This window comes from Lathamus discolor, chromosome 5, assembly GCF_037157495.1.
Source record: "Lathamus discolor isolate bLatDis1 chromosome 5, bLatDis1.hap1, whole genome shotgun sequence".
In the NCBI taxonomy this organism is placed as follows: domain Eukaryota; kingdom Metazoa; phylum Chordata; class Aves; order Psittaciformes; family Psittacidae; genus Lathamus; species Lathamus discolor.
The window spans coordinates 95,850,158-95,877,962 of record NC_088888.1 but is presented as its reverse complement, the minus strand read 5'-3'; the positions used below and the strand labels follow the sequence as shown (position 1 = coordinate 95,877,962).

Below are 27,805 nucleotides of genomic sequence, written 5' to 3'. Positions count from 1 at the left end.
AGGGGGGTTGGAACTAGATCTTAAGGTCCTTTCCAACCCTAACTATTCTATGATTATATGATTCTATGACTCTGAGCATATGAAAACCAAATACATCCAATTCATCCTCCAGTTGGTCATTAACCTTCAAAAACATGAAACTCAATTTAATTTTTGTAATTCTACATTTAGATAGGTTAAGAATTTCTTTATTTCTTGTATGTGCACATAAGAAGAAAGAACATATGCACACTTTGCCTGGTTTTATTATAATCTATAATACATCCACAAATATAGTTGCTCTAAGGTTGCTCTTCCATTACTTGAAATAACTCAGCAGTTTCACAGTCACAGCATTGATACATCTGACTTACTGAAGAAAAATTGTATTCGCTCTTAAAAAATTGTCCAAATAAATTGAACATTTAAAAGATTTTTTTTTAATGTGTCCTAGGTATCTACAGAGGTCAGCATACTGGGCTGAGGGCATCATAAAGCCTCTGTGCAGCCAGTTCCACCATTTCACGGAGAGATTCATCATCTTCACTTCCTGGCTCACAGTCAACTGTCTGGGAACAAAAATTAGAAGTGAAGTAAGTTAGAACAACCAGCACTTCATATTCCTTTTCAGCATGTGAACAATGCAGTGCTCATCAGGGGAAAGGAAAAAAATAGTCATGCAAATGGAAAAGAGGTATCAAGAGCAGCACTGTGTGTTCTTAAATGGTCTGCCAACATGTAGAAGAGTACAGAGAAGACTTACGGAAGCCCTGCTGAGGAACAAGAAGCTTAACCTCAAGTGTTATGTTTGATTAATAACATGTTTCAAAACTACTATGTAAAATGCATTAAGTTCTGTACGTTACATTTAATTCAAAATCAAATAAAACCACATGAGGTTCAAGTCCTTGGAGTTTCCATTTTATCTGTGAATTCACCTGCACTGCATTAGGTTAATACTGTAAAACACATGCATTCATCACAGAGGTGCAGTCCCTCTGTACTGAAGGAGCCTCCACACTGATATTCCCACACCCATAAAATAACATTTGCATCAATATAAAAGCCTGAAGAGATTCATCTGTCAGTAAAGCAAGTCTTCCTAGAGAAAGATGCTCACCCCAAACACACAAGTTGATCAACATTCAACCTGATTATCCCCTGACTGCTCTATCTCAAAGGGCAGCATTCGCACAGTAACACTATTCTTGATCCTATGGACTTTCAGGCTCTAAGACTGTACCTTCTCTAATTCAGTATTAATTTGCTGGTCTTCTGAACAAGTAACAGCTTTCAACCATAAAGGTTTGTGAAGAGAAAAAAGAGGGGGGCATTTAAAACAGTGAATGTATTTAATGTTATCTGACAATGCTGGTAGAAGCATGTGAACCCTAAGAGCACTGTGTTAACAGTTACCATGGAAAAAGTAAATCACAAATCCCACCATATAGTCAGATCTATACTAAACAGTTTTTCATTTTAAGGCAATTAAAGTTTTGTAAGAAGAGATATATACACGTAAAGAAGGACAGAAACCTGGTTCACAATGGCACAAGCTTGCCCCTGCCAACACAGTATGTAAAGTATTACAAAAATACACAAGATAGCAGCTGAGCTGCCATTAGGGCTTCTGTCAGTGCACAATAATAGCATACATCAATAATGTATTATTAACAATAAGGACATATATCAATATAATATGACATGAAAATGAAGCTTAACTTCTTGATTAAGCATTATGTATTTTTTTCCTAGTCTTGTTACTTTTTCTCTATTGCAAGAGCTCTTTTCATCAGTCCTATGTTCCTGTACTATGTATACACTGAAATGTAGCATATGTTTATTAAAAAACTGAAAAAAGATGACATAGCAATCATGGTGTGCTAACCACAAGACTCTAACTCACTTTTCTCTTGAGATAATTAATATTCATTTAGTTTGTTTCAATAAGTAAGAAATTTTGGGCTGGGATCAACCTTCTTCTGGGTCTGTAGAACACTTAAACCATTTGTTATGGTCCCTCAGGACAGCATCTGGAAGCTACTCCAGACTGGAATGGATTACTACAATGGGTAGTGGTAATACATTATGTATTTTCACTATGCTATCAATAATGACAAAGTCAACACATTAAAATGTTTAACAACACAAAAGACATGGTTTGAACCATTCTTTACAATTCCTTATTTTTCGAATAACTAGGCGTGATAGCTTCTTAAAGCAGCCTTCTGACATGGATGACATTCAATTCTGAACCTAGCTAATAAATTAATAAAACACTTCTTTTTGTGAGTACTTCAGGCTTTCAGTTTAGCTACAAAACGATCCAGATGACCAAAAACCCAATTAATTACTATCGCTGCTACTCTGATTGTTCCATTATTCAGACCAGAGCCTGTTTTAAGAGCATTTACAAAAGAAATTGTGGGTTAAATCCGTTTCTCCTCTACAATCTTCCTTTATCCATCTTTATACAAGTAGAGAGCTGCTGACAAATACTGGGGTTTCTTCCAAATTCCCTGCATTTGTTACATAAACATTTCTAGCTTTTTTTAAACGACGAAAACGCAGTAGGATATGCTTCTGTTAAATCAGTGAGCTCAGCTCACAGGCTGGGTCAGTATTTCTCTCAGAGCGGCAGGGTACTGATCCACTGATGAGAATGTCAGTGGAAATAATGGAAAGTGAACAGGCTTAAGGTGCTTTGATACCAAATACAAAATAATTTCCTTAGCAATGGGTACATGATATTCTAGGCAGATCTGTATATCAGACGGGAGACTGGCCTCTGCTAAATATAGCCACACATAAAAGGGAGTGCTTTGCTGTACATACCCGAGTGTCCAGTGAAATGTTTGCAGTCTTGCCATCAACCGTGATGCAGAGGACAGAGCCATCTTTTGAACTCACACAGTCTTCTCCAAACATATCCCTAAAACAAAGCTCTGTGTGTGTAAGACGTGGCCAAACAGCAAACTTGTAATTTATTTTCTATTAACCTCAGGGTTCCAAAGGCGTTTTGTCAGCAGAGTATCTCCTTTCAGCAACTGTTATTTAACCCACTTAAATATAATCAACAAATCCATATCTAAATTCTTATGACAGTGGCTATCACCTAACAGTAACTATTTTACCAAAATAAATCTTATCATAAATGAAAGGAAGGATTCCTTTGGTTTCAGAAGAGGCAGGATTTCTACGTAAATAACAAAATATACATTAGAGTAGTACCAAAACGCTACTTCCACAACCACAGCGTTTTGGGAGACAACATAAAAGTCTGCTCCTGGAAGAAAGTCCTGTATTCAAAATGTTGATGATGCTGAGATCTTTCTATTGTACCTTTTTCTTTACGTAATTCCTGGCCTCACAGAAACTAGACTGAAGTAAATTTGCAAAAAGCATTTTAAAATAACTGTCTTTAAACCGTATTATGCTAAAATTACTGTATTCACATGATTAACAGTGATCATTTTCTGTTAGAAAAATATGCCAACTTACTGAAGCATGATCTCCATTCTCTTCCTATACACATCCATGTCTACTTTCTTTGAAATTTTATGTACTGCAGCTGAAAAGAAAAAGTCATTTTACTTTCACAGACATTTGCTGGGAGCAAAAATTGGCTAACTTTTACTGCCTGGTTCCTAATTGACTTTCAGGAAGATACAGTCTTCCTGAACTACATAAGAGAGATATATATTTAAACAACTCACAAAGAAAATGTATTAAAGGTGAAAGAGTCAAGGAAATACATAATTTTAAAATATAAGCTCCCTGGTACTTACCAAATTTTAAAACAGAAAACTTTGCAAGTTTTTAATTCTCCTTTTTATTGCTATGCTCATTACCTCTCAAATTGCCTTTGCTAAGAAGTAAAAATAATCTACTTTCATCATTTGGTTATTCTTTTATTATAAAGAAATACCACATCACAGAGGCTAGGAGCATGCAGAGAATACATAAAGTGAAACCAGACAGCAAATGTGAGTAGTAGTAACAGGCATAGACATTTCTGGAATACATTTAAGCATAGAGAGGTCAAAATAAAAATAACGATACTATTATTTAGACTTGGTTTTGAAACTAAGAGGTAGTTTAAAATCACGTCATTTTCGTTTGAACATAATTATTTAAGTATTTGTTCATTAAAGGAGTCAGAGGTCCATAGGAAGAGCTAATTGTGAAAATCACTGCGTTTTTCACTGATGGATAAGGCTTTTGATAAACACACATTTTCCACAATCAGCTACCAGTTGCCACATAAGAGTAGGTTTCAACAAAATAACATTTTACAAATAATGAAGATCAAGTGGCAATTCTGGTTTTAAGTAGCAGATCTTACTCCCTAAAAAAGTTTCATAAGGAAGGGAAGTACAACAGGGGGCTCACAATCTATTGCAAGGCATTATAACCCTCTAAGCTTGATATAAAAAAGTTAAGAAGCCATGCCTCAGTTAAATATGCATGCACCAAACTTAGTACCTTTCTGTATTTTGGGATTTGACTGCACTTCCAGTATCACTGTTGTCACAGTGTCTGCATACATGTCATTAGCAGGATTTGCCACCCACTGGAAGAGAAAAAAAAAAAAGTAATAATGTGAGACCATTTTTTGGGCTGAGTGAATAATGCAACATAAAACCAATGTAAAATTCATTGTGTTCTCCCATTTGCTTTCCTTTGAATTCTAGCTTCAAATAACTTGGTGTAAAATGTATGGCAGTCATTAACTACTTTTAACTTGGTATATTCCAGTAACTTCCTGTGAAAAATTCAAGCTGTTGAATGCTTCTGAACACATTTGTGAAAGTTATTAATAACAACTGTTGGAAAGGAAATGGAAAACACCATTTGACATTATTTCCGATTCCTACTTGCCACATAAAAAACGGGCACCAAATCTGCCATTACACTCCTGAGTCACGGCAAAAAGGAAACCAGCAGTGGCTAAATGAAACAACAAGCATCAGTACAGGACCATCGCTCAAGGGGAATTTTGTTCTACCTTTCATTCTCCTTGGCATCCAACAGAAAGCTACTTAAAACACTGAATTCTGCATAGTCTTTATCTCATGATACTATTCTGGAGAAACTGGAGAACAAAATACTTCTCGCTCCCTGACCAATGCCCACCTCAAGGACTACCATGCCTGGCTCCTGGATCACAGTAATATTTTTGAAAACCTTCAGGGCTGGTTTTTGTTGAATTTCTATTTCTTCTACATCACCTAAAAAGTGACAACAAATGGTTAGCAAGAATAAAATCATACTGAAAGCAAGACTAACTTTACCTGCATAAAACCCCAGGTTATTTAAGAATAAGGAGTTGTCTGTTATTATCACAACTGCTCAGAGCACCTCACAAAATGGAAGTGCATACTCTCTTCCCTCACCTGACAGGATTATTTGCTTTGTTCTGGATTGTTTGGGGTGTTTTAGTATGTAATACCAGCCAATTTACTTGTTCTGAATTCTCACATTTGACCAGCTTAGCACACTGATGTATGCACACCAATGAAAAACAGAACAACCAAGAAATTCAGTGCTGCATTTGCAGCATTAACCAGCTCCTCTTAAACCCTTGAAGGATAACCCATTGCTTACATAAGCATAGAGCTTAAACCAAAAGCATTTGTGTGCCATGGAGCACTTGGGTTATGAGACCTGAACATCAGCTGAACACAGATTTCTCTCTTCCTCAGTGATATGGATTAGATTCGGACGCTAGGGAAGAAAGAAAAGTCCTGCGCTTCCAATCTGGGAAGGGATCCTGCAAAGTCTGTGTGCCTTTAATGAATTAGGCCAGGAGCTGCCCCTGACCTTTCAGAAAGCTAAACAGCAGCACTGGGGATCACATTAATGGCAGATTTAAATGGCTTCTGACTCAGAAAAAGCCAACCAGGCTAGATTACTGTAGGTTACCCTGCTCTTGCAGGGGGGTTGGACTAGATGATCTTTTTAGGTCCCTTCCAACCCTTGGGATTCTGTGATTCTGTGATTCTGTGATTCTTGCCTCTTGCGGAGGGACAGAAGAGGCTGTCTTTCACAAAGGAGGATAGAGATCTTGGTTTTATTAATGGAATGGCATTCCATTAATTCTATTTTGGGGCTGCAGATAAAGGATCAATTAATAAATTTTACATCAGAATGGATACAGAACTCACTCTGTGGGCTGACAGGAGACAGAAGTTGCCCTAGGCTCTATACTGCTACACGCTCATGATTTTGTAATACAGCTACAATGGAATCCCTCCAAAAGGATGCGTCATACTCATCAACTGCATCGGTCAGAAGCTGCATAATCTAATGAAAGTTGTAAAATACAAAATAAACTGTGGCGCTTCAGTCACCGGCAAAGAAGTTTCCACTGAGAAGACCTCTGAAGACTGGAAATTGTTTTAAAAGTTGACCAATATAAATCACAACCGTATCTTTCCAAATACGCACCAGTAAGTTTTTGTAGCTGATAATAAAGTAGATTAAAAGGACCTGTGTATGGAATGGCTTGTGTCTGTGTTACAGTGCTCATCGCCAAGTCTGTGTAATCTGAAAGAATTAAAAAGTTCCTATTAAAAACCGTCCCTTTGAACTGACTTCCTAAAAAATAAAATTGCCACTATAGATCAGTAGCGGCATCAAGACATTTAAGACAGAGGGTTGAAAAGGACAATCTGTAGTGAGGAGGGTGGAGTGTCTATTGTAAGAGAAATAATGTATCTGTGGTTAAGAAAGCAGTAAGAGCTTGGTATTTTATCATACCCATTAAGAAAAAAAAAGTATTCTCTAAGTTTCAGTTACCTACTGAGCACATCACTGTCTTTACTTACTGGAGAGGTCACATGGAGAAAGGATGTGATAGTTAAAATTTCTTTTAACTAGGATTCCAGAAATTCTCTGTCCTTGCTCTGGTTTCTTATCTGCTAAAGACCCCATCACCTGGAAGTGAAAAACACACTCACAGCTCACATGTAGCTACGGAGACAAAATACAGTTTTCTCAGAAAAGTCAAACATCACATAAAATTAACTCTGAAAATAAAGGAAGGTCCTCGTACCCAACAGACATTCTGGGATTAACACAAGAAAAGGCTGGAAGAGTGAAGAGGCAAAAAAAAAACCCCAACCAAATCCAAACCCCAAATACAACACTAAATGAAAAACACTCACATACTTTGAGTGCCTGGAAAACACATGCAATCTGAAACCAATTAAAAATAGAGACTTGGAATAATAAGTGTGGGTTTTATCCCAGAGGAAAATACCGTTGTACAGATAAGAAACTACTGATTTTATACCTTGGCAAGTTTTTCTCCTCTGAAGTTTAAGGTTACAGCTTCAGTGTTCCTAGGATTATGAACCTCTATGTGAACTTCATCATTATCCTCATATTCCCGGATCAATGCTGCTTTCAATCTGGCCATTTCATTCTGCTCACCATGAACTAAAATCTATAGGAAGGAGAGTTTTCCTTTCAGGAGAAGTTATTTGACCAACCAGACATGTTTAGTAAACAAAATTGCCATCTTGTACCTCATCTTTATAAAAATGTCAATATATGAAATACTGGTTCAATTAGATTACGTAGTTTTATGTCTTTGATATTGCTGCGTTATCCAAAGGCCTCAATTTCACAACCCGGAGTATTAGTAGAAAAATACATGCAAGTAAGCAGAGTGCACGACAGAGATTCCATTTAACTTTTCATACACTGTTATATTATGAAAGCAAAGCTTTAAGTTCAACAATAGAAGTTAGTCAGCTTTACATTTTTGTGTCTGCATGTAGATAACTATAAACAAAATAACCATGCAATTCAGAGGATGTTTCACAGTTCACAATTCTCTTTGCAAAGTTAAATCCTCTTTTCTTCCACGATTTGTTTTCCTTCTTATCTGTGTTTGCACACTGATTCTCCTCCAGTCTCACTAAGTTTCAGATCCTAGTCCACATTTTCATATTCTGGTCTTTCACACCTCCTGCTCCCTGCAATTTGCTCATGCTTTTCCCCTCAATTGCTGCCTTTGAATTTTGTTGCCTGTTGCATACCTTCAATTAATATTTTCTTGTTTATCTGGGGGCAAATTGCAATGAATTATTCCAAAAATAGTGCCCACAACTTGATGTGGTCCTATACTGTATTTTATTTCTGCAAAGCACTGCTGAAACACGTTATGGACCATACCAATTTCTTGAAAGTCATCCCCAGATAATCCCCGTGCACACAGTCAGAAGCAAGTTCATCTTTACTTTGTTACGGTAACATGATGGAAACCGGCTAAAATCTCCACCTTTTATTATTAAAGGCATAGGGATGCTGGCTACTGCTACTGCTAGACACCCGGATGCCTTGATGATGATGATGATGACTTGACTTCACACCTTGCAGACACAAGGCCATGAAGTGGTTTGATGAATCCCACTCTGGAGAGATGGGCAGCATGTATACTAACCACATGTGGAGGTTTCAGGGCCCGGATAAATTCACTGGTTTGTTGATAATCTGTGTGAGCAGAGAAAGAAATGTAGTCCACAGACATCTTCAGTGGCAGTTTTTGCCCTGACATAGTTGTGATCTCTTCAGGTTCAGACATGATGTGCTAGAGTAAAAGAGCACTTTAAATAAGACACCATATAACAAATGCTTTACATTTCCAAACCATATGAAATAATATTGGCAGTCAGGTTAAATGTGAAGAATTTCTCTCAAATTTCACAAAACAAACACTCACAAATTGAAAAAGCAAGCACAATGCACACTATTTCATCTTTTGTATACTCAAATAGGAACTCCTCAGATCCTGCAAATCTTGGGGGTCATACTTCCAGACTCGTCTTACTCAAATTTACATTAAAATTGTAGCTAGTGTATGACTTCTATCTCTAAAGGCAAAACTAGATGCTCTGATGCTCTCAGCTGCTGGAATTTGGAAGGATTTAATTCTCTACAACTGGACAGTAGCACAATATGCGCAAGGCGGTCTGATCTCTGATACTTAAGTAGCATTAGATTTAATATCTATTCCTCCAGAATTAGGATTAGGGCTCCCCTCTCAAAAAGTTAAATGGTGGAGGGGTCGGAAGCTGAAGAAAAGCATCAATCATTCTTTCTCATGACAAGGTAACTGCTCCTAGAAAAGATTATTCTAACATCACTAGAAATGGCCATATGCCAATTTTCTGTACTTTTCATTAGTATTAGCTAAAAGCAACTAGTTTTAACGACATAATTACATGTACCTGATAGCAATCTTCTCCGTAAATTCAAATAAAGACACTTGCCATTGACAAATTCTTGTTAAACATAACATGAATACTTCTACATATTAAGTCGTGATGTATTAGTGACTCACCTTAGCAAGTGTTCCTTCAACACAGTACCCTGCTATAATTACTCCATTTCTCTTATCTGTGCACCAGCTTTCAAACAACTCTCTGGATAAGCCACTCTGCATCATACCTGGGGATGCCATCACAACACTTGGGCCAATATCATCAAAATGATCCATACTCTGAATGGACAAATAGCAAGAATATCAGATACCATAACTTAGTCACATGAACGATAGCCTAGCTACAATTTGAACAAGGTACAAGTAGAGCCCTACATTCACCAATTATATCCCATCCTCATAAACAGTGCCCTTTGAAGGAGTTCCTCCTATTGATGCCCATAAGGAGCAAACTGTAAGCACAGGGACCTACAGTGGAAGAAAAGCTGAGGCATAAGCTCCCCTCAACAAGCCCTCTAAACACTGGGATAGCAGATAATTTGGATATAAACCTGTACCTAATCAACCTACTGGGACAGTCAACATGCAAACTGTTCAGCAACTACTGTGAAGGTGGTGAAGCACTGGAACAGGTTGCCCAAAAAAGTTGTGAATGCTCCATCCCTAGCAGTGTTCAAGGCCAGGTTGGACAGCCTTGGAATGACATGCTGTAGTGTGAGGTGTCCCTTCCCATGGCAGGGGGTTTGGAACTAGATGATCTGAAGGTCCTTCCCAACCGAAACCATTCTATGATTCTATGAATTTTTCTATCACCCTTCCTCTTCTGTAAAACAACCTTAACTCAAGCTTACCTTCAGATTACTAATATGCTTGAAAACAAATGGATTGTTGATGTTAATTTGCTTGCGGATCTTGTCATTCATGGCATTGACATACGTCTGATAAACTGCCATACACTTCTTTGCCAAGGAGGAGGCATAGTATATAGGGATATCATGGAGTTCAGGATGATTCTGCCAGTATTCATCTACAAAAACCCAGAAACACTGAAGGAAAACAAACAAAACCACCCAACTAAAAACCCACACAACCCTGCCCACAACATTGTCTCCAAAGTGCATGCTTCTCAGAAGTGTTAATGCTCCTTGTGAAACAGATTTAGCAGTGCAGTTTTTCATTTTTATCACAGAAAGTCACAATCATAAGCTTTTTTATTTTACCTGCTCTACTTAAGAAGAAAAAGCAATCACCAACTAAAAATGTGTATAACTAGTACAAACAAGCAGGCAAACAAACAAGAAAAAGATGAATCTCAGATATTTTTGGCAGGTCAAATTCCAATGAGTTACCAACTTCAGCTATACGGTATAAAGCATACAAAATATTACGCAGCAATAAATCTACATTTACAACAGTGCAAGCTTTACGAAACCACTGCAATAAAGCTGAACTGTCTCTGTCAAATATCAATTACACATCTAATAGCTAGGGACATCTGTGCATAGATATATTGATGAGAATTCACTGTAACAAAGTTGTGTAAAACAAACCCAAGGAGTTCAAGGTGTGAAGGGATAACCCAGTTATCATTTACGGCTTCCTATATATCACCAACAGTTATATTTTACAAGCTTAACCGAAACAAAAAAAGGCAAAAAGCCTCCACTAACCACAACTTATTTTACCATCAATGACAGTAGCCATGACCTTTGCTCAACACAAAGAAGAGATCCGAATGCATCTGTGCAAACATAACTTAACTGTTTTCCCACTTGGATGCAGTTCTGCTAGTCTGAAACATATTTATACTGCCTAAGTGAGGAACAATCATCCAAAGATAAAGGTACACTCTTTTGTGTATTTAAAATTATTTGGCTTTAACCTGACATGTCTGATATGCAGCCAGAGATTTTCAGAACATGTAAGAGAGGCTCACTGACATCACTATGTTAATAAACTCAAGCGCAAGGTGGCCACAGCCAATAGAAGATAACCAACAGCAGGACTCAGAGTGACAGTAAAGGACTGGACATCATCATAATTTTCTATACCGTACCACAGTATTTTATTTTTTGTCATATAGAAAGAAGAAAACCAAACACGTAATCCTGTGGGCCCAGTTGTGTAGACATAAGAGATGCTTAATTAGGTAGAGAATGCAATTGCATCCGGTTGAATGTCTAGCTTTACTAGAAGTATTTTCAAGCTTACCTTTAGAAACTCAACTTTAATACCTACACACAGCAAGGAGAGGCAAACAAATGACAAACTGATGGCTACACAAGATTTAAAATGTTCCTGTTCTATCTCCCCTATAAAATAAAAAACCTTCAATCATTGATAAGTAGCAAATAATCCCATGCTGAATACTATCCTTTGCCTAGACCCAAATTGCTTATTAACATTTGAATAGACCAGTAACACATTCTGAAACAAATCAGCTTTTAATATTGAGCTAAAATGAAATGGAAAGCAAGAAGAATGTCACACTTCTTCAATAACACTTTAGATTCAATACCCCTAAAAATGAATGTTTTAATTTTGAGATAATTATCTTTTGGTCTTGCCAGCATCTGCAGGAGCAAAAAGAGACTGAAAAAGCACGTAATGTAGTACACATTCAATGTGCTAAAAGGAAGCAAACATTCCTGGAAATAATCATTTAATAACTGGTTTACCTGAAGTACCTTGTCACAACTACCTATATATTTTATGTGAAGTGGCTTGTTGTGATCATGTATAATTACCCCTTCCCTTCCATTTTGCTCTTTTTAATAAAGCCTAATTTGCTTTCCCATTACCACTAGGACTTAAATGTCTGTATGTTCTCAAATTTTCCTATAGACTTCTCCATATAGACTTGTAAATTAAAGAGCGAAGATGGTGAAACTCTGCAGCAGAGTACACCTTTTTTTAGCAGTACAGTTTCAATAGGACAGTTGCTGTGATTGCTCACTTTTCAATCTGCAATATTAGGCCCTATTTCCTGAAATCCTGGTTCAACAAGATTTGAGTCAAGCACATATTGCCCTTTCCTTTCTAGGCCTCCATCCTGCCTCATAAAGTGGAACTGCTTTGGTGGGTTTATTGGACTTTTGGCACTTTGACAAACATGCATTACACATTAACACACTGGAAAATGGCTAAAGAGTTGTTTAAACATTCTCATTTAACTCTCTATGCCTTTTATTAAGAGGAGCTGGGAAGGTACATACCTAAAATTAAAAGCAGTTCTTGCGCTCGACCCAGGGCAAACACAGGAATAAGACCTCTACCTCCTCTATTGACAATGTCGTGAACAGTGTTACAGAATCTTGCCTCTCGCTCTTCCCTTTTTTCATGAATGTGAGTACCATAAGTGGATTCCTGTGTATACAGAAATTTAATATTAAAAATACTGATACACAGAGATTGATTCTCAATCTTCTCCTCGGAATCCAACACGAAAATACAGAAAAGCATACTGGTGTTAACATGGTGGCAAGAAGAAGGAGAACGGTGAGGTGAAGAAAAAAATCACAACCACTTCCAAATTCCCATAACCACCTCAACCAAGTTAAAATGACCAAAATTTTCCTTCTCGCAAACCCCTCCCAGCTGGTTTGAAAGACAGATCCTGTTAGGAAAACAAACAATTAAAGCTATTAATTTTGATACTTCCTGTAAGGGGTTTCAAATTTAGCATACATACTTTCCTAGATGGCAGTGATGCCACTGCTCTGATGAAGGGGTTATCATATTAATATGGCTCACTAGGGGTACATGTGCCACAGTTTAGAAGTACCTAGCCTAAAATATAGGAATTACATAAAATACAGGATTTTGATGTGATTTAAAATGAAATTAGCAGTTACAGAAAGCAATTAGAAGGAACACAGTAAACAAAATCAGGGTTAGGATCTACTAAAGACATCTAGCTACACTGGGGTTTGTACAATACATCTAGCAAACAAGTCTAAACCTAATAAATCTCCCATCTTGAAAAGGTCTGTCTAAAGGCTTAAGGAACTTCATTAGAAAAATTCTAAAATGAAAATTAGACTTTTTAATACAGTGAAAAGAAATGTTGGAGTGTTCTGAACACCCAAGCATTTGGATATTTAATGCAAGCCATGACCTACCACTAAATCTCCCCTCTCATTTCATTTTAGCTTTAATTAAGTAATATCACTATATATATTTCAGTAATTAAATAATTACTGTAATTAAGTAATATCACTATATATATTTCATTACAAATATAAGAGATAATTCTGTAAAACTTACAATTATAAGAATATCGGGTTTAATATTGGGAATCTCAGCTGCCATCAGGTGTCTGTCTTCCTGTCTTGAGAAATCACCTGTATATAAAAGCTATTGGAGACAAAGAGAAGCAATTACTCTGATTACACGTTCTACCAGGTCAGTGGTCTCTAAAAAGCTGTTGTATAGGAGTGATATTTTTTAAGCAAAGACGGGTTTAAGGAATTTATCATAAAAGGGTCAGATGTACTTTAATTAAAGACTTTTCTGATGTGGACAGTGCTTACAATATTAGGTCAATAGTGGTACAATACAAATATTTTAGCCACAGTAAGTAAAACATTTCTTATTTTAAGCACCAGAATAATTCCAGCAGAACTAGGTAAACAATTGCTAAGATTTTATTTATTGTTTGAGGTATAAAGGTGCCATTTCCAGCCTTTTGCGTACAGGCACTGATCATTAAGAAGTAAAAATTGATGTAACAAAGTACAGCAGGTCCTGAGTGGAAGTAAGAAGTAGGTAAAACTGCATTTATATATCAGAATTGAAATACAGTGAATAGTACAATCAAATTACTTATTAAAAATTCTTCTAAGATTTTCTTATACTAAACCTAACCTGTAATTAGCAGAATTTCTAAACAGAATGATCATGTCTGCCATTACATCAAGAAGTAATCTGTAAGCAATTTTGAATGGATTCTTAACTGCAGGGTGGAATGCAGCTCACTCTGCCCAAAGGGTTGGTTTCAAAACTAAACAGTTTTCACTAAACAATCATTCCACTGATTAAAATGTGAACAACAAACATATAGTCAGCAACAGCAGACAACTGGGTCTACAGGTAACCTATCACATTCTTTGTTTGCTTCCCAGGGAATTGAAGAAAATAATGGAATCCCATTTCTATGCTTTTTTTTTAAACTTCTAAAATTCTCAATCATTACAACTATGAACAAAGTCCTCTAGACAGAAGCCTCAGCACCACCAGAATCTCTCTCCCCTCTTCAAGGTTGCATGAAACTTTTCTTTGGCAGTGATCATCCACTGAACTCCAGTTCATGAGAGTAGTTTCAAGTATCTGGGTTTGATGCAGTGCTGCCTGTGATTACACAACGACTTATTTAATCTCTCTGTGCTTAAAAATTAATCTTGATTCTTTATGTACTTGAGCATAGGCGTGCTATGAGAAAAATATAACTCACATACTTTGACTAATGCCATTTAAGCACTCAAGGCAGGCACATGGTAAATCAAAATTACAAAACCAGACATCTGTTCCTAGGTTTTACTAAAATGCAGCCTCCATAAGCATGCCTCAGCTATCAGCTGCCTCTGAGTAGAGCAACAAGAAAAACTGTCAGTTTACTGGTTCCAAATTTGAGTCATAAGTCACCCCTATAAAATCCAAACAGCCTACCTGGTTCCATACATGTGTCACTTGCTAGTTCTCATCAGTGAGAAAATACACGCTCTAAGTCAAGGGCTCCCACCCTGCCTGGAGTCCAAGTCTATTGACATCTCCAGCCACAGCAGTGGGGCTTAACAGACAATAAGAACTAATTAACAACCACATTACACTTCAGGCTTGATTTCAACTTTATAATAAAAACAAAATACCTTCACACCAGCTATTTCAATCATAAACATGGCTGCTCCCAGGACGTGGCCTGCGTGGTAACACCAGAATTTGATTCCTGCCACCTCTTTCACTTCATGGAAGTTGATGGTCTCAATCTTGTCCATGCTTTCTTCAAGGTCTGTTTCTGTATATAGCATGTCATCCGCTGATATATTACTGGATATAAGTGAAATGGCTAAATATCAGCTCATCTTACCACCTTAGATCATGTAACAGTTGGATAAACACTTCCTGGGTAGTTTCCACTGATAGTAAGACTTCCATTCAGTAATGCTGTCTCCTATGTTAGGAATCAAGTCCAGGTACTCTAATGTAGTTCACCTAAATGGAGTTAAAGAATCTTTCTTTTGAAAGGCCATGCTAGAATGGTCTTTGCAGTTCAGGATCTGCTCTGTATTTGTCTGAAAGTACCAATAGATTCCCAACTCTGGACAGAAATCTGCCACTTGTTAGCTTGTAACAGTCTTCAAAAGCCAAACTAAAACACACTTCTCCCATTGGCCCAAACCAAACAACTTAAAAGAGGACTGTTTATCAGGCTTCTGACCCAAGCTAGAATCTGCTGAGTTGAGATATGCTCAGGACCACTGCATTCACATAGAAAAGATGTGTCAAGGCATCTAACAGAAGGGGAACAAAAAAAAGAAAAGAAGAAAAAAAGAGAAATCCAAAACAACCACTTCTATGAAGCTTCAGGAAAAACAGACATTAAAAAGCATGCGAACAAGAGTGTCTTCAGAGAGACAGATGGGGGGAAAAAAGGAAACTATTAAAGGTCCAAATACAGCAAATGAAAGCAACAAGAGAAAAGAAGGAAAGATATTTTTTTTTTATTAATAGGCGATTATTTGAGAGTCACATTATCCCTTAGGCAGTAGAATGATTCATTATTTCTAATCTAGTTATCATGTTCTACTTGTGGCAACATCCAGGTTCATCCAGCCACCTCTGGTGGCTTCATCTTCAGTTTCCTGTTGAATCTATAGGTGAAATAATTCCTGAGTTAAAAGAGACAACCCACAGCTCAGCTTACCTGACTTTGACATAGTCTGAGAGAAGCCATCTGTAAATAGCTTTTGTGGCATGAGTCATAAACGTCCTTCCTTTAAAACTTGTTTTCTGTAAAAACCATGGTAAAGCCCCACAGTGATCTAAATGGAAACTTAAAATAGACACATGAATCCAATTACTACATTAGCATCACACAACACGAATACATATCATATAATTCACTACTTCGCTGGGTTAACATGGCATCATGAATATCCAGAAGCAGAATTCTCAACTCTGTTGTTAACTATGCTAGTCTACATTCTGTACACTAGTGACAAGATGTGCAGACAGGAAGACCTAATAGAGGAAATTCCCCATTAATGGCAAACGTTTTACCCAAATAATTTCAGAATTAACCTTTTTGTAATATACATATAAATTTAGAGGGAGAAAACCAAAAGGAACCAGGAACACTATAAATGTCAGATATAAGAAAGCTAACAAATGCAATCTTAAGTTTGCATGTTGGACACTATGGGTTAAAATGCTAACTACTAAAACAAAATTATTTGGCCACACTTTTAAGTTTGACCTATTTTAAGGAAGTACTTTTGAAACAGAAGTGAAACAAGCACATACCACGAAAGCTCAGGATTTTATAGAGACCTGATCTCAGCCACTAAGCAATATTTAAACCACATTCAAAGCTTGCCTAAGTGTCCAAGAACCTTCTTCATTCAGCCAAGGGAGCAAAACCCACAACCAATACTTTTCAGCAGTCTTCATGTGGAAGACTCCTAGAAGCTGTCACAACGGTGTTAAAGCAGGCCAGGTTATAAAAGTCAGACATCACAGCGAACTCAGAGGAGAGTTCTAATGTCAAGAACTGAACATCCTCAATTTAAAAAAAGTTGGAAACTGAAATTTTGCCATGCCATTACCATCTGTATGACGCCTCTTTCCAGCCTCTCAGTGAACACAGCTCCAACCACAACCTCAGTTATTTGATCTTTCAGGTGCAACTTACTGACTAATTAAGAGGAGATCAATCTCAGCGGGATCTATCAAATCAATGTAAGGAAGAGCATCCATTCCTTCCAGTCCAGGATGGATTCCACAATCAAGCTGAAAAATTAAAGGAAGTTAAAGCTTCTAACAGAACATGCAAGAAACCCTCTTCCAGTTTGGTCTAAAATACAGTTCCTAGTGACTTTAGCATCATGCAAAAAGTATTTTTTCCTTAAACACGGCTTTTAGCGCCGGATTTCACATCTTGGGCTTCTGTCTAAATGACTCATCTCCACTGGGACACTGAAAATTTCTCAAAACGTCCCAGTCTTTGATTATAATTTAGCACCTATGCAAGCCTTCACTCACACTTCAGCAACACCTGAATACAGGTAATAATAGTCAGAATGTCCAAGTTATTCCAGCCACCATCTGAGAAGACAGCTGGAAAAGAGGAAGAGAACAGCTATGTGTTTATATGTGACTGTTTATACATAACTCTTGGTAAACATTAGCCTGAGGTTCCACTGAAACCTGTGTACATTTTTTGTGCATTTTTTTTCACAATGACAGCAATCAGCCATTGGAATAATCTCCCCAGGGAAGTGGTGGATTCCCCAGCATTGGACACTTTAAAGACCCAGGTGGACAGGGTGCTGGGACATCTAGTCTAGGTCATGCTTTGCCTAGAAAGGTTGTACCAGATGATCCCTGCAGTCCCTTCCAACCTGGTATTCTGTGATTTAGAATCCACACTTTACACACACACATGCTGTGTGAGGATATGGAGTTGTTTTACAGGACAGCCTCTCTAATAGCACCTGTTATACGTTATATTGTACCAGAAAGCTGTAAAACCTGCCTCTTTCAGCACAGTGACTGACTTCAGTGTGGCAGCTGAACTGAACCCTTAACAACTTTTTGTGATCTGAAGCACCACAATGGGAGGGCACACAAATACATTCATACAATAATTACCATTATTTTTCTTCCTTTAAACTCCAGAATAATGCATGACCTTCCCACTTCTTGGCCAGCACCTCTGCAAAAAGACATCAGTCATCAAAATTAAACCAAGCCACACCATATGGATGCAACTATACACTGGATGTGTTTAGTGGGATTACTTTTCTGTGTAGAAATAACAACCTTTTAAGCTGAAACACTTAAAGTAGCAGAACAGTTGTATTTATCTCGATGGAAATGAGGCCCTATTTAATGCAGGAAAAAAACACAGAATGGTTGGGGAAATTATTTTGGTCTCTCCCGTGTTTTATTGCATGCCTGCACACTCGAGCCTCAAAGTATTGAGATGTATAAGGAATGGGAAGTTTACTGAACAAATTATGTTGGGGTGAATAAGCTTTAAGTAGCATCTTCAAGTTGTCCAGAAGACAGCTCTTGTGCTACTGGAAACACCTGCAAATTGCATTGGCATCCTCACCAGAGAAAAACAAATCAACTCAAAGTACTACAAGACCCACAGTGCTAAGAGCAAAAGTAAAACAGAAGCGTTTTGCTCAGACGGCACTTCAGCAGCGCACAGCGAAAAGCCACGATCCTGCCAGCTGAGCATGACGGCTCTCCCGGGGACGGCAAACGCACGGAAGGAAAGAGGAAGGCAGCCCGGGATTTCCGCACTTCAAACACCGCTCCTCCCGGGCCGCCCAGGCCACGCTCCCGCCTCACCGGTCGCGATGACACAACCGGGGCCCATGTGAAGCGCCGGGTTGGGGCCTGGGCCCGCGCCCACCCCACAGGTCGGGCTCCTCCCCTAACCCCAGGCCGGCCGCAGCCCCGGCGCCCCCCCCACAGCCCTGCCCAAGCCCAACGCGCGGGTCCCTCGGCCGCCGCGGGGCTCACAGGGGCCGGATGAGCAGCTGATCGCTCTCCTCGGCCGGGATCAGCGCCTCGGCTTTCCGCTTGGCGGACATGATGCCCCGAGCCCGGCGGCACCCCGCGCCCGCCCGCCTTCCGCTGCCGCTCGGTTTCCTCTTCCGCTCGTCTTCCGCTTCCTGTCCTCGGCGCCTTGCGCGCATGCGGGGTGGAGACCCGGCAGTGGGAGGACGAGCGCGGGCTGCGGGCTGAGGTGAGGGGCGGTGGCGAGCCGGGTGCGAGGTACGGGAGGTTCCGGGCGTCGAGGTCCCGGTAGCGGTGCCTCCCTGAAGGCGGGAGGGCCGGGGAAGAGGCTGTGGGGACGAGCTGGCAATGGGCTTTCGGTGCCGCTCGCTATGGCAGGGGCCGCGCTCCTTCCTGCCTTCCCCCGGCGGCGGCGCCGGCAGCTTTGCCTCTCGCTTGTCTGTAGGACACAACAAACACAGCAGCAGGCTGGGGGCTGTAATCCAGCACTGCATCTCAGATCTCAGCTCCACCTTGTGTGTCTTCTGCACTTCCAACCGCGTGAACAGTGCTCAGGCTGCGTTACTCCTTTGTGCTCTTTCTTCCACCTACTCAGAATCTCTGAAAGTTTTGTAATTACAGTATTCTTCCCTGAAGCTGGGAAATGGCACTCCCAGACAGGGAGTCAGTGTCCTGCTTCTTGACACTGTCTGGCCAAATGTTATGTGAAGCAATTGAAGTAGTTGGGTAGACAGGAAAAATGCTTTGGGAATACTCTCAGAACTCCCCGTAACTCCGTTGTGAGGCAGTAAATGTAATATGCTGCTGGCTTTAATTTTCAGGAACATGTTAAGTAGTAATGGCTGCTCTTACAAGTGTTACAGTCAGTAGTTCTTCAGAATTGGGGTTGTTTGGTTTGTTGGTTTTATTTTTAATGGGAGCATAATCCTTGGAGCAGGGATTGCATTGGACACACTCTGTAGGGCACTTTGATTGTAGTTACAAGTAAAACTAATCTTATGCTTTTAAGTGAGAATATAAATTTTAAATTCTGTCTTGTTTCTAAATACATGTTTCTGTGCATTAGAAACTGACATATGCCACAGTCTGTAACTTAAGGAGCAGCAATTTTGGATGGATAAGGACAGGGATGTTTTAGCAGAGAGCTGGAGGGACTTTCACAGTCACACATGAAGAGCAGCTACTTCCATCTTCAGAGTTCTTTACAAGTTTCCAGTTTCTGTCCACTGTGGACAGAGTCACTTTGGCGCTTGCCAGGAACCCTTTCCCTTGATGCTCTGACAGCTTTAATTTTTACTTTTCCTTCCTAGAAGATCTTGCTTGATCCAATTATGAAAAAATGTTCAGAAAAGGAAAAAAACGGCACAGCAGCAGCAGCTCCCAGAGCAGCGAGATCAGCACTAAGAGCAAGGTAAGCTGAATGTGGTATATACTCTGCTATGGAAGCACTTCTGCTGACAGTTCAGTGCTTTGCTGTTCTGAATAGGGAGAACTCACTACTTCCACTACTCCTCAGATTGTGTTATGAGAGTTAAAACCTCCTATCCATTACAAAGCCCTTGTATTCCGAGATGAATGCTGGAAGGCCCACAGACACAGGAGTTGTAGCCGCACATAGTAAGGTTTGGAGGAAAAAGCAGTACATTTGTTCTGTAGTGATAAATATTGTCTTTAAGAAGGTGCCTGGTGCTAGGTACCAAGAATGAGTTTGTTCTACAGTACTAGTTGGTTACTCAGTGTCTCTAAAAAGTATTCTTCTTTTTGAATAATGTGTCCATTTTGTCTGATAGGTTTTGGAATGATCAGTTGAATATTCTGGATTTTCCAAGGTGCCGTTTCACTTCCCTTGCACTGCTATGTTATTTCAAGCATTGGTGACAAGCATGTAGTTGTCAATTCCTTCAAGTTAAGATGCAGTACCAGAAAAGTCTGGACATAACCTGAAGGTTCATTTTCTCTTTTTCTTTTATTTCCTTCTCTTTTCAAAATACATGTGGACTTCTGAAGGGTTCCTGCTGAATTTATATCAGTCTTGATTTACGTTAAGGTAGAAGGATAAGTGCAAGAAAGAAATAGGTTTTGGTTTTTTCTCCCCCTTTTTGCAGTGCTACTTAAGTAACTAGACCATGAATACTAGCTTATTTAAAAGAAAGAGTTGAGGCAGGTATCTAGCACCAAATGTTAATATGTTCTTAGTAACTTTCTGATGATATTAATGTTTTTTCTTAGTCTGTAGATTCCAGTCTTGGGGGACTTTCCAGGTCTAGTACTGTGGCTAGTCTAGATACAGACTCCACAAAAAGTTCAGGTATGTAATCGGAGTTTGGGCAGATATGTATGGAGCAGGATTAATTTTATGTGTGTTTGTATAAAAGAGCAGAGAAAAAGGAAAAGGTTAAAATATGCATCTTTACTAATTGCGAGTGAATCTGTTAGCCTGTTGACTAATGTGTGCATAGCTCTAGACTTTTAAAGTATTATTAATGATTCATCTAGGATTAAGTCACTTTTTCAGGTAATGTGTCTGTGTAAGAGCAACTTAGTTGTGTTACTAGTCTGTTACACAGAATAAATCTGGTATAACTTTTTGGAAGCTGTGTTTCCTGCTTTTTAGAGTTTACATTTGGACTAAAATAATGGAAGTAAGACTTGATTTTACTGGTTCTTGCTCACCAGGTGTCCTGGTTTCTTCCTAGTAGCTGGTACCACATTAGATCACAGTGCATCACTGTTGAACAGAGCAGTTTATTTAAAACAAATGATATTGAACAATAGAACCAGCTTCTATGTTTCTATTCAAGGTTGTTAACTCCAATTTGAATGAGTATAAACAGTGCTGTATTGTGGATCCATATGAAACTATTGACTTTACCATGGGCCAGTACAGTTCATTAGGAGAGTTAACATACTGGGGGGGGGGGGGTTAAGTGCTTGATGAAAGCCTGCAAAAATGATGGAATTTACTAAGTTAGCCCTGTTAACACCCATTAGAATAGCATTGCTTTTCTCTAATACTTCAGAATTGCTTTGCTTTATTTTGTTGCAGGACAAAGCAATAGTAATTCTGATACATGTGCAGAATTCAGAGTTAAATATGTTGGTGCCATTGAAAAACTGAAATATAATGAGAGCAAAAGTCTTGAGGGGCCACTGGACTTGATAAATTACATAGATGTTGCACAGGTAAGCGGGTTACAAAAGACAATACCAATAGTGTCAGAACATCTTAAGCTCAGGTGTATTTCTCTCATATTATCATGTGATGTGACATCTTTCTGTGTAAATTTTAGACTTACTACAGTAAAGCAGTTTACTTTAGAAAACATTACGCTATCAATCTCAAAAGCTGCTACACTCAATTCCATCTTAGTGATTAACTGGAGAAATTGCACCCAGAGAGCTGTTCTGAAGAAGCAGGCTCATGAGTCATTACTGAACAAGTATCCCAACTGGAAGTTGCTATACTATCTTCAGCACCATTAGGACTAGTATCCAGGAAAGAATTATCTCCTCCAGATGTCCTCAGTACTGTAGAAGTTTTCCTGTAGAGGAAAATGTCATTTTTGCTTACAGCCACTTACTAACCTGTGACCAAAGAATCTGAATAGTATTTAGGTCATCCTGGCCAAGCTGTGGTTGCTTGTACTTATTGTTGTACTCAAAACCATAACTGGTTGTACTCAAAGCCATAACTGGTTGTTCTCACTAGATAGCTGATCATTTGTATCTTTAAAATCACAGAATATCTGTTTGTCTTGCAGCACCTTGACATTTCACGTATCTGAATATATGCTAAAACTGTTTTTACAGCCAAATAACAATATTGCTGCCAGTGTGGAACATAGGTCACCCAGCACAGCGTGATAGAGCATGCATTATTTTTCACCCCATCACATCTGACCACAGGGCCAAACTTCCCTGAGATGATAAATTCCTTTCCAGAATCACGGAGTATTTAGAACAGAATAGAGTAGTTTCAGTTGGAAGGGACTCGCAGTGATCATCTGGTCCAGCTGCCTGACCACCTCAGGGCTGACCAGAAGTTAAAACATGCTGTTAAGGGCATTGTCCAAATGCCTTTTAAACACTGACCAGCTTTGGGCCTTGACCACCTTTCTAGGAAGCCTGTTCCAGTGCTCAACCACCCTCTCAGTAAACAGATGCTTCCTCATGCCAAATCTAAACCTCTCCTGAATATATTTCACATAAGGTTAAGAGATTGGACAAGTGAAGAGTGGCAGGCAGGCTCCACACAGGAAGATAGGAGCAGGGCTAGTGCAGTTGATGATTTGACTGAAGGACACATAAACACATTTTCTGTTACGTATCTTCATTGTTCATGTTCTTCTGTCTGCACTAAAGGCTTTTGTTTGTTTCCCTCCAAAGCAAGATGGAAAGTTACCTTTTGTTCCAGGTGAAGAGGAGTTTATTATGGGAGTTTCCAAATACGGCATTAAAGTTTCAACATCTGATCAATATGTAAGTGATTCACAACAAACTGTCTTTTTGGTGAGAGTTGGGAAGTGCATTGATTTATTTCTGTGATAGGTGATCTTTTTAAGCAAACAAACAAACCCTCACAGCAGCACTGCATCATCTCAGTTCTCCTCAGAACTCTGTATTTTCCTGGTTAGATTTATGACAAAAATCCATTCCTTTTGAGATAGAACACCAGACATAAGGCAAGCAAGGCTTTATGCATTTTGGGCACACCTTGTTTCTCTGTGACTGTCCTGCCATTCTCTTGCATGGAAAGGTAGCACAACTGTGGTGTCCCAGACCATGGGTCCCTCAGCCTGTTAGGAATGCAGTTCCTGTTGGTGTTAGTGTGGAGAGAAAAAAACAAAGGTGTTTTTTTGCTTTTGTTTTGGTTTTTTTTTCCCCCAAAATATCTGAGTTATTTTCCTCTTTAAAGTTCCAGCCTTGCACTCCTAATCCTAATTCACGCTAGCATTAAAGCCTCATGATTCCACTTTATTCATCAAGCCTGTGTTTTGTTTGCATCATTTCCTACATGTAGTTTATTTTCCTTTTGCACACTTCAAGCGGCTTTTTGGCTAAAAATAAAAATCCGGTCTCTTCCCCAGGGCCTTCCAGTTGCCTCTGTGTAGCTTTGTATTGCAGCCATGTGGTTTCCTTCTGGTTGTCCTCAAGAGCCCTAGATACCACAAATACTTGGCCTTATGAAGTCATGACCCATCAACAAGCCAACAATGCCTGTTGATAAAGGCCTTGAGTATGAGGAAGGTGAATAGCATTGCTCAGCAGCTGAATACTCTGAAGCAAAATGTTTCTTTTGGTCCCTTAAGAAAATAGAACACTTGTTTCTAATGCCTGGTAGGAAAAGTAGTAATTGTTACTCAAACTTGGAATTCTTTTGGGTTCTGATTTTGCTGCCCTCCCAGATTCTTAACTCTCATCAAGAACATAGGTTATGCTGTTATTTAAATTCCTTTTCACTCTGATAAAGATCAAATAAGTAATTTTAAAACTTTTATCCATCATTCTTCCATCTTCAAGCTGCAAGCATGCCTAAGCTGATAAAGTCATCTGTGATTAAGCTAGCTTGCACTAGCATTTTATTGCATTGCATACTCTTCCCCAAATTCTGGCTTTTTGCATCTGTGTCACTGTTGACATTTGATTTGTTCTTTAGTGTGTTAGTCCACTTGACTTCTAAGGTGGAAAGGTTTTCTCTGCCTTCATACAAAGAGTTCAGTCTTTAATGACTTCAGGGGAAGGTGGGAGTTCTGTGATGCGTAGATGCCTTTGCAGGTAAATAGGCAGCTATTTTTTTCAGATGCCAAAGAGAATTAACTGCATTTTTCCTCATTTTTAACATTTTTCCTCATAGATTTGAGCCGTTTGAGAAATTATTTCATTAGTGACTGAAATATATAGAGATACGTAATTCACTGATTTGTATTGTTTAGGGATGCAACCATTAGAAACTAAAGGCAAAGCATTTATAGAAGTCACACTGAGGCTTTGGCCTTCTCATTCTGTTTGTGTATATTTGTATATTATATGTATGTATGCACGCACATGTAGGGCACAGTTTGTTCTTCTACCATCTCATTTCTTTATCAGCTGCAGATCCCCTCATAGCCAAAGAGGAAGGAGAAAATGGATTTACAGGGGAATTGTGTCCTTTAAAGAATTCTCTCTTTCTCTTTCAGTGATAATCCACACACACATTAACACTGTAGTAAGTTCCAAGCAAGTAACTAAAAAGTTACACCTGATTTGGAGGGAAAACTTGGCATCTTTAATAGGGAGACTGGAGGGTTGCTCCAGTAAGTTGGAACTTACTGGCTTCAGCTGTCCTCAGCGTGGTGTGATGGAGCGTCAGGAACGGAGATGTTTTTCGGCAAGGTGATCTTAGAAGCACTGATAGAGGGTTCTTCTCAAGGGTTTCATAGCAGGCGTCAAGTTCACTGTCCATTTTTATAGCATCTGTATCAAGAGTGGATGTTTCTTTAGACCTTTGGCTAGTGATAGGGACAAGGCGTTTCATGCCATCAGCATAGAATAAGAGCTGTCTTGAAGTTGTAAGACCCTGGAGGTGGTATGACTGGAATAAACCAAATGAGTATTACCAGTTGGGTAGATGGCTTGAGAAGAAAGGCTTTTTGTGTGTTAGGTCTGCAGAGACCTTGCACATAAACCCATCCTTTCTTGGAATCATCAAGATTAGAACTGTTGGGAGGTGGTATGACTGGAATAAACCAAATGAGTATTACCAGTTGGGTAGATGGCTTGAGAAGAAAGGCTTTTTGTGTGTTAGGTCTGCAGAGACCTTGCACATAAACCCATCCTTTCTTGGAATCATCAAGATTAGAACTGTTGGGGCTGGTGTGAAACCCTGCAGCTCTATCAGAGAGGTCTCCCAGACGAGATCTCGGCAAGAGCCAGGGCCCATGCTGTGGCTCAGGCCGCACCACCTTCTAAAGCAACTAACCTTGTCTCCAGTACCCTTGCCAGAACTGGGACAGGGGCTTGTCCGGAAAAGTACTGGAAAAGTAAAAAGTTGTTTTACGTTACATCTGTGCCAGAGGTACAGAGCATCCCACTTGTCCTGCTCACACAGGAGTGAGGATAGGTGGGAAATGAATGTGTCCACATATGAATGCAATTCTAAAATAGAAGCAAAAATTAAAGCTAAAATTGCATTAAATCCCCATTCTTTTATATCTCAACTAAACTCTTAATTAAAAGTTGTAAGCTTACCCAGGAATGTTTTTCTCCTGTGAGTAAATCCAAAGTATTCTGTTGTGAGACAGTATCAAAACAGCTGGAAAACTCAAATAGCCATTGCACTGTTCCAGAGTAACTTTTATTTGCCATGTGGTTTCAGGATGTGTTACATAGGCATGCTCTCTATTTAATTGTACGGATGGTCTGCTATGATGATGGTCTGGGAGCAGGAAAAAGTTTACTGGCTTTGAAGACAACAGATGCAGCCTCTGAAGAATGCAGCCTCTGGGTATATCAGTGCAATAGTTTGGTAAGACTTTATGTTTACAGTATTTAATTTAGGTATCGGTATTCTGATTGAAAAGGGAGATTCTAAAACCCAAGGCCCTTGGTGAAGGCTTTTTGGCAGAAGTGGGATTACTCAATTGAAAAAAAAAAAAAAAAAAAAGAGTTCTCAATATGCCCTGGCTGAGTTGGGGAGAATTTGCTGACTGCATTTGATCAGCTTAGAGGGAAAATACCTACAGTCCCTAAAATTGCCAGTGAATGTACATGCCTGAGAAAGCTCTCTGCAGTCTGAAGAGTGTTACTGTAGCCTCTAAGGACAATTCTCCATTTGTATTTTCAAAGACAAAAACCTCTTAAGATGGGACTGAGCAGGGAGCGATCGAGTAACAAGTCTGGAAATAGAGCGCGCAGGGGAAGTGATCCCTTGTTAAGAGTAGGAGAATGCCCTGTTAAGATGCTATGCTATGACACATACCCCCCAGCACTGGGGGAACACACAGACTGACTTTTTGAATGCTAGCATCGTGCTGTGATGAAAGCTCACTACTCTTATTTCAAAAGAGCTCATTTAAAGCAGTTTCCCACATGTCACTGCAGACCACAGAAATCAAATTAAATCTCACTTGCGCTAATCCATTTTGCATGTCTGCCAAAAGAATGATAAAGGGCACATTCTGCTGTAAATGAGTTTTAGGCATTCAGATGTTCTTCAGAAAGTGTTAATGGGTGTGTTTGGGTGGGGTCTTTTGGGTGTTTTTTTTTTTTTAGGAACAAGCACAAGCTATTTGCAAAGTGTTATCTACAGCCTTTGATTCAGTTTTAATGTCAGAGAAGTCCTGATATTCTTCAGCAGCACATGACGGTGTAGCACAAGAGGCCTTTGTGTGGGGAGGAAATGGGGCTCCTTCGTGACACCACAGACTGGCTGCAGCTACACATAGTCCCAGAAAAGACTCCCTGTGCAAACAAGAGCCATGCAGATTTGCACATGGTACTCTGTCATTCCCCAAACATAAAACTTGAAGAATTATTCCACCTTTGGTTGCCAGGACAAGACAGGATTTTGTATTTAACATGGTATTTTCTCCCCAGTAATGTTTTGTATATTAATGTCAATACTGTAGAAATGTAAAATAAAACTGACACTTCTACCTCTTTGTCTGAAAAATGTTTTGTTAATGTAGACTTCAGTTCTGCTTAACCCAGATACTAGAATAAAACAAGAGCAAAGTCATTTGGTACTTCAGACCTCTAATTTCGCCTTAGGTCTGCTCCCTGCACAGTTCCTACATTCAACTAAAATCCGTAAGATGTAATTTTGCTGCTCAAGTGCTGTTTGTATTTCCCATTTGATACCTT

At 39.2% G+C, this 27,805-nt stretch overlaps 2 protein-coding genes across 6 annotated transcripts; one reads left to right on the top strand and one right to left on the bottom strand.

Moving 5' to 3' along the window:
- Positions 1 to 119: 119 nt before the first annotated feature.
- CPSF3 (cleavage and polyadenylation specific factor 3) lies at positions 120 to 19,171 on the bottom strand. Of its 2 annotated transcripts, XM_065681595.1 has the most exons (18): positions 18,965 to 19,171; positions 18,080 to 18,143; positions 17,121 to 17,218; positions 16,134 to 16,262; positions 15,079 to 15,256; positions 13,478 to 13,567; positions 12,427 to 12,577; positions 10,063 to 10,238; positions 9,332 to 9,490; positions 8,432 to 8,578; positions 7,277 to 7,429; positions 6,810 to 6,918; positions 6,430 to 6,528; positions 5,116 to 5,210; positions 4,465 to 4,552; positions 3,481 to 3,550; positions 2,815 to 2,911; positions 120 to 548 (listed from the first exon to the last, which is right to left on the bottom strand). In XM_065681595.1, exons 1-18 carry the CDS (start codon positions 19,138 to 19,140, stop codon positions 447 to 449), a joined length of 2,181 nt encoding a protein of 726 aa, XP_065537667.1. In that variant the 5' UTR covers positions 19,141 to 19,171; the 3' UTR covers positions 120 to 446. The 2 variants fall into 2 exon arrangements, with proteins under 2 accessions (XP_065537667.1, XP_065537668.1); XM_065681596.1 differs by lacking the exons at positions 18,080 to 18,143; positions 18,965 to 19,171 and having other exon boundaries at positions 16,134 to 16,219; positions 17,121 to 17,207.
- ITGB1BP1 (integrin subunit beta 1 binding protein 1) lies at positions 19,111 to 27,597 on the top strand. 4 transcript variants are annotated; one of them, XM_065681599.1, is made up of 7 exons: positions 19,111 to 19,190; positions 20,272 to 20,372; positions 21,191 to 21,269; positions 22,008 to 22,144; positions 23,348 to 23,440; positions 26,319 to 26,468; positions 27,215 to 27,597. In XM_065681599.1, exons 2-7 carry the CDS (start codon positions 20,301 to 20,303, stop codon positions 27,284 to 27,286), a joined length of 603 nt encoding a protein of 200 aa, XP_065537671.1. In that variant the 5' UTR covers positions 19,111 to 19,190; positions 20,272 to 20,300; the 3' UTR covers positions 27,287 to 27,597. The 4 variants fall into 4 exon arrangements, with proteins under 4 accessions (XP_065537671.1, XP_065537673.1, XP_065537674.1 ...); XM_065681601.1 differs by having other exon boundaries at positions 19,126 to 19,190; positions 20,275 to 20,372; XM_065681602.1 differs by lacking the exons at positions 19,111 to 19,190; positions 20,272 to 20,372; positions 21,191 to 21,269 and having other exon boundaries at positions 22,057 to 22,144; positions 23,376 to 23,440.
- Positions 27,598 to 27,805: the final 208 nt, after the last annotated feature.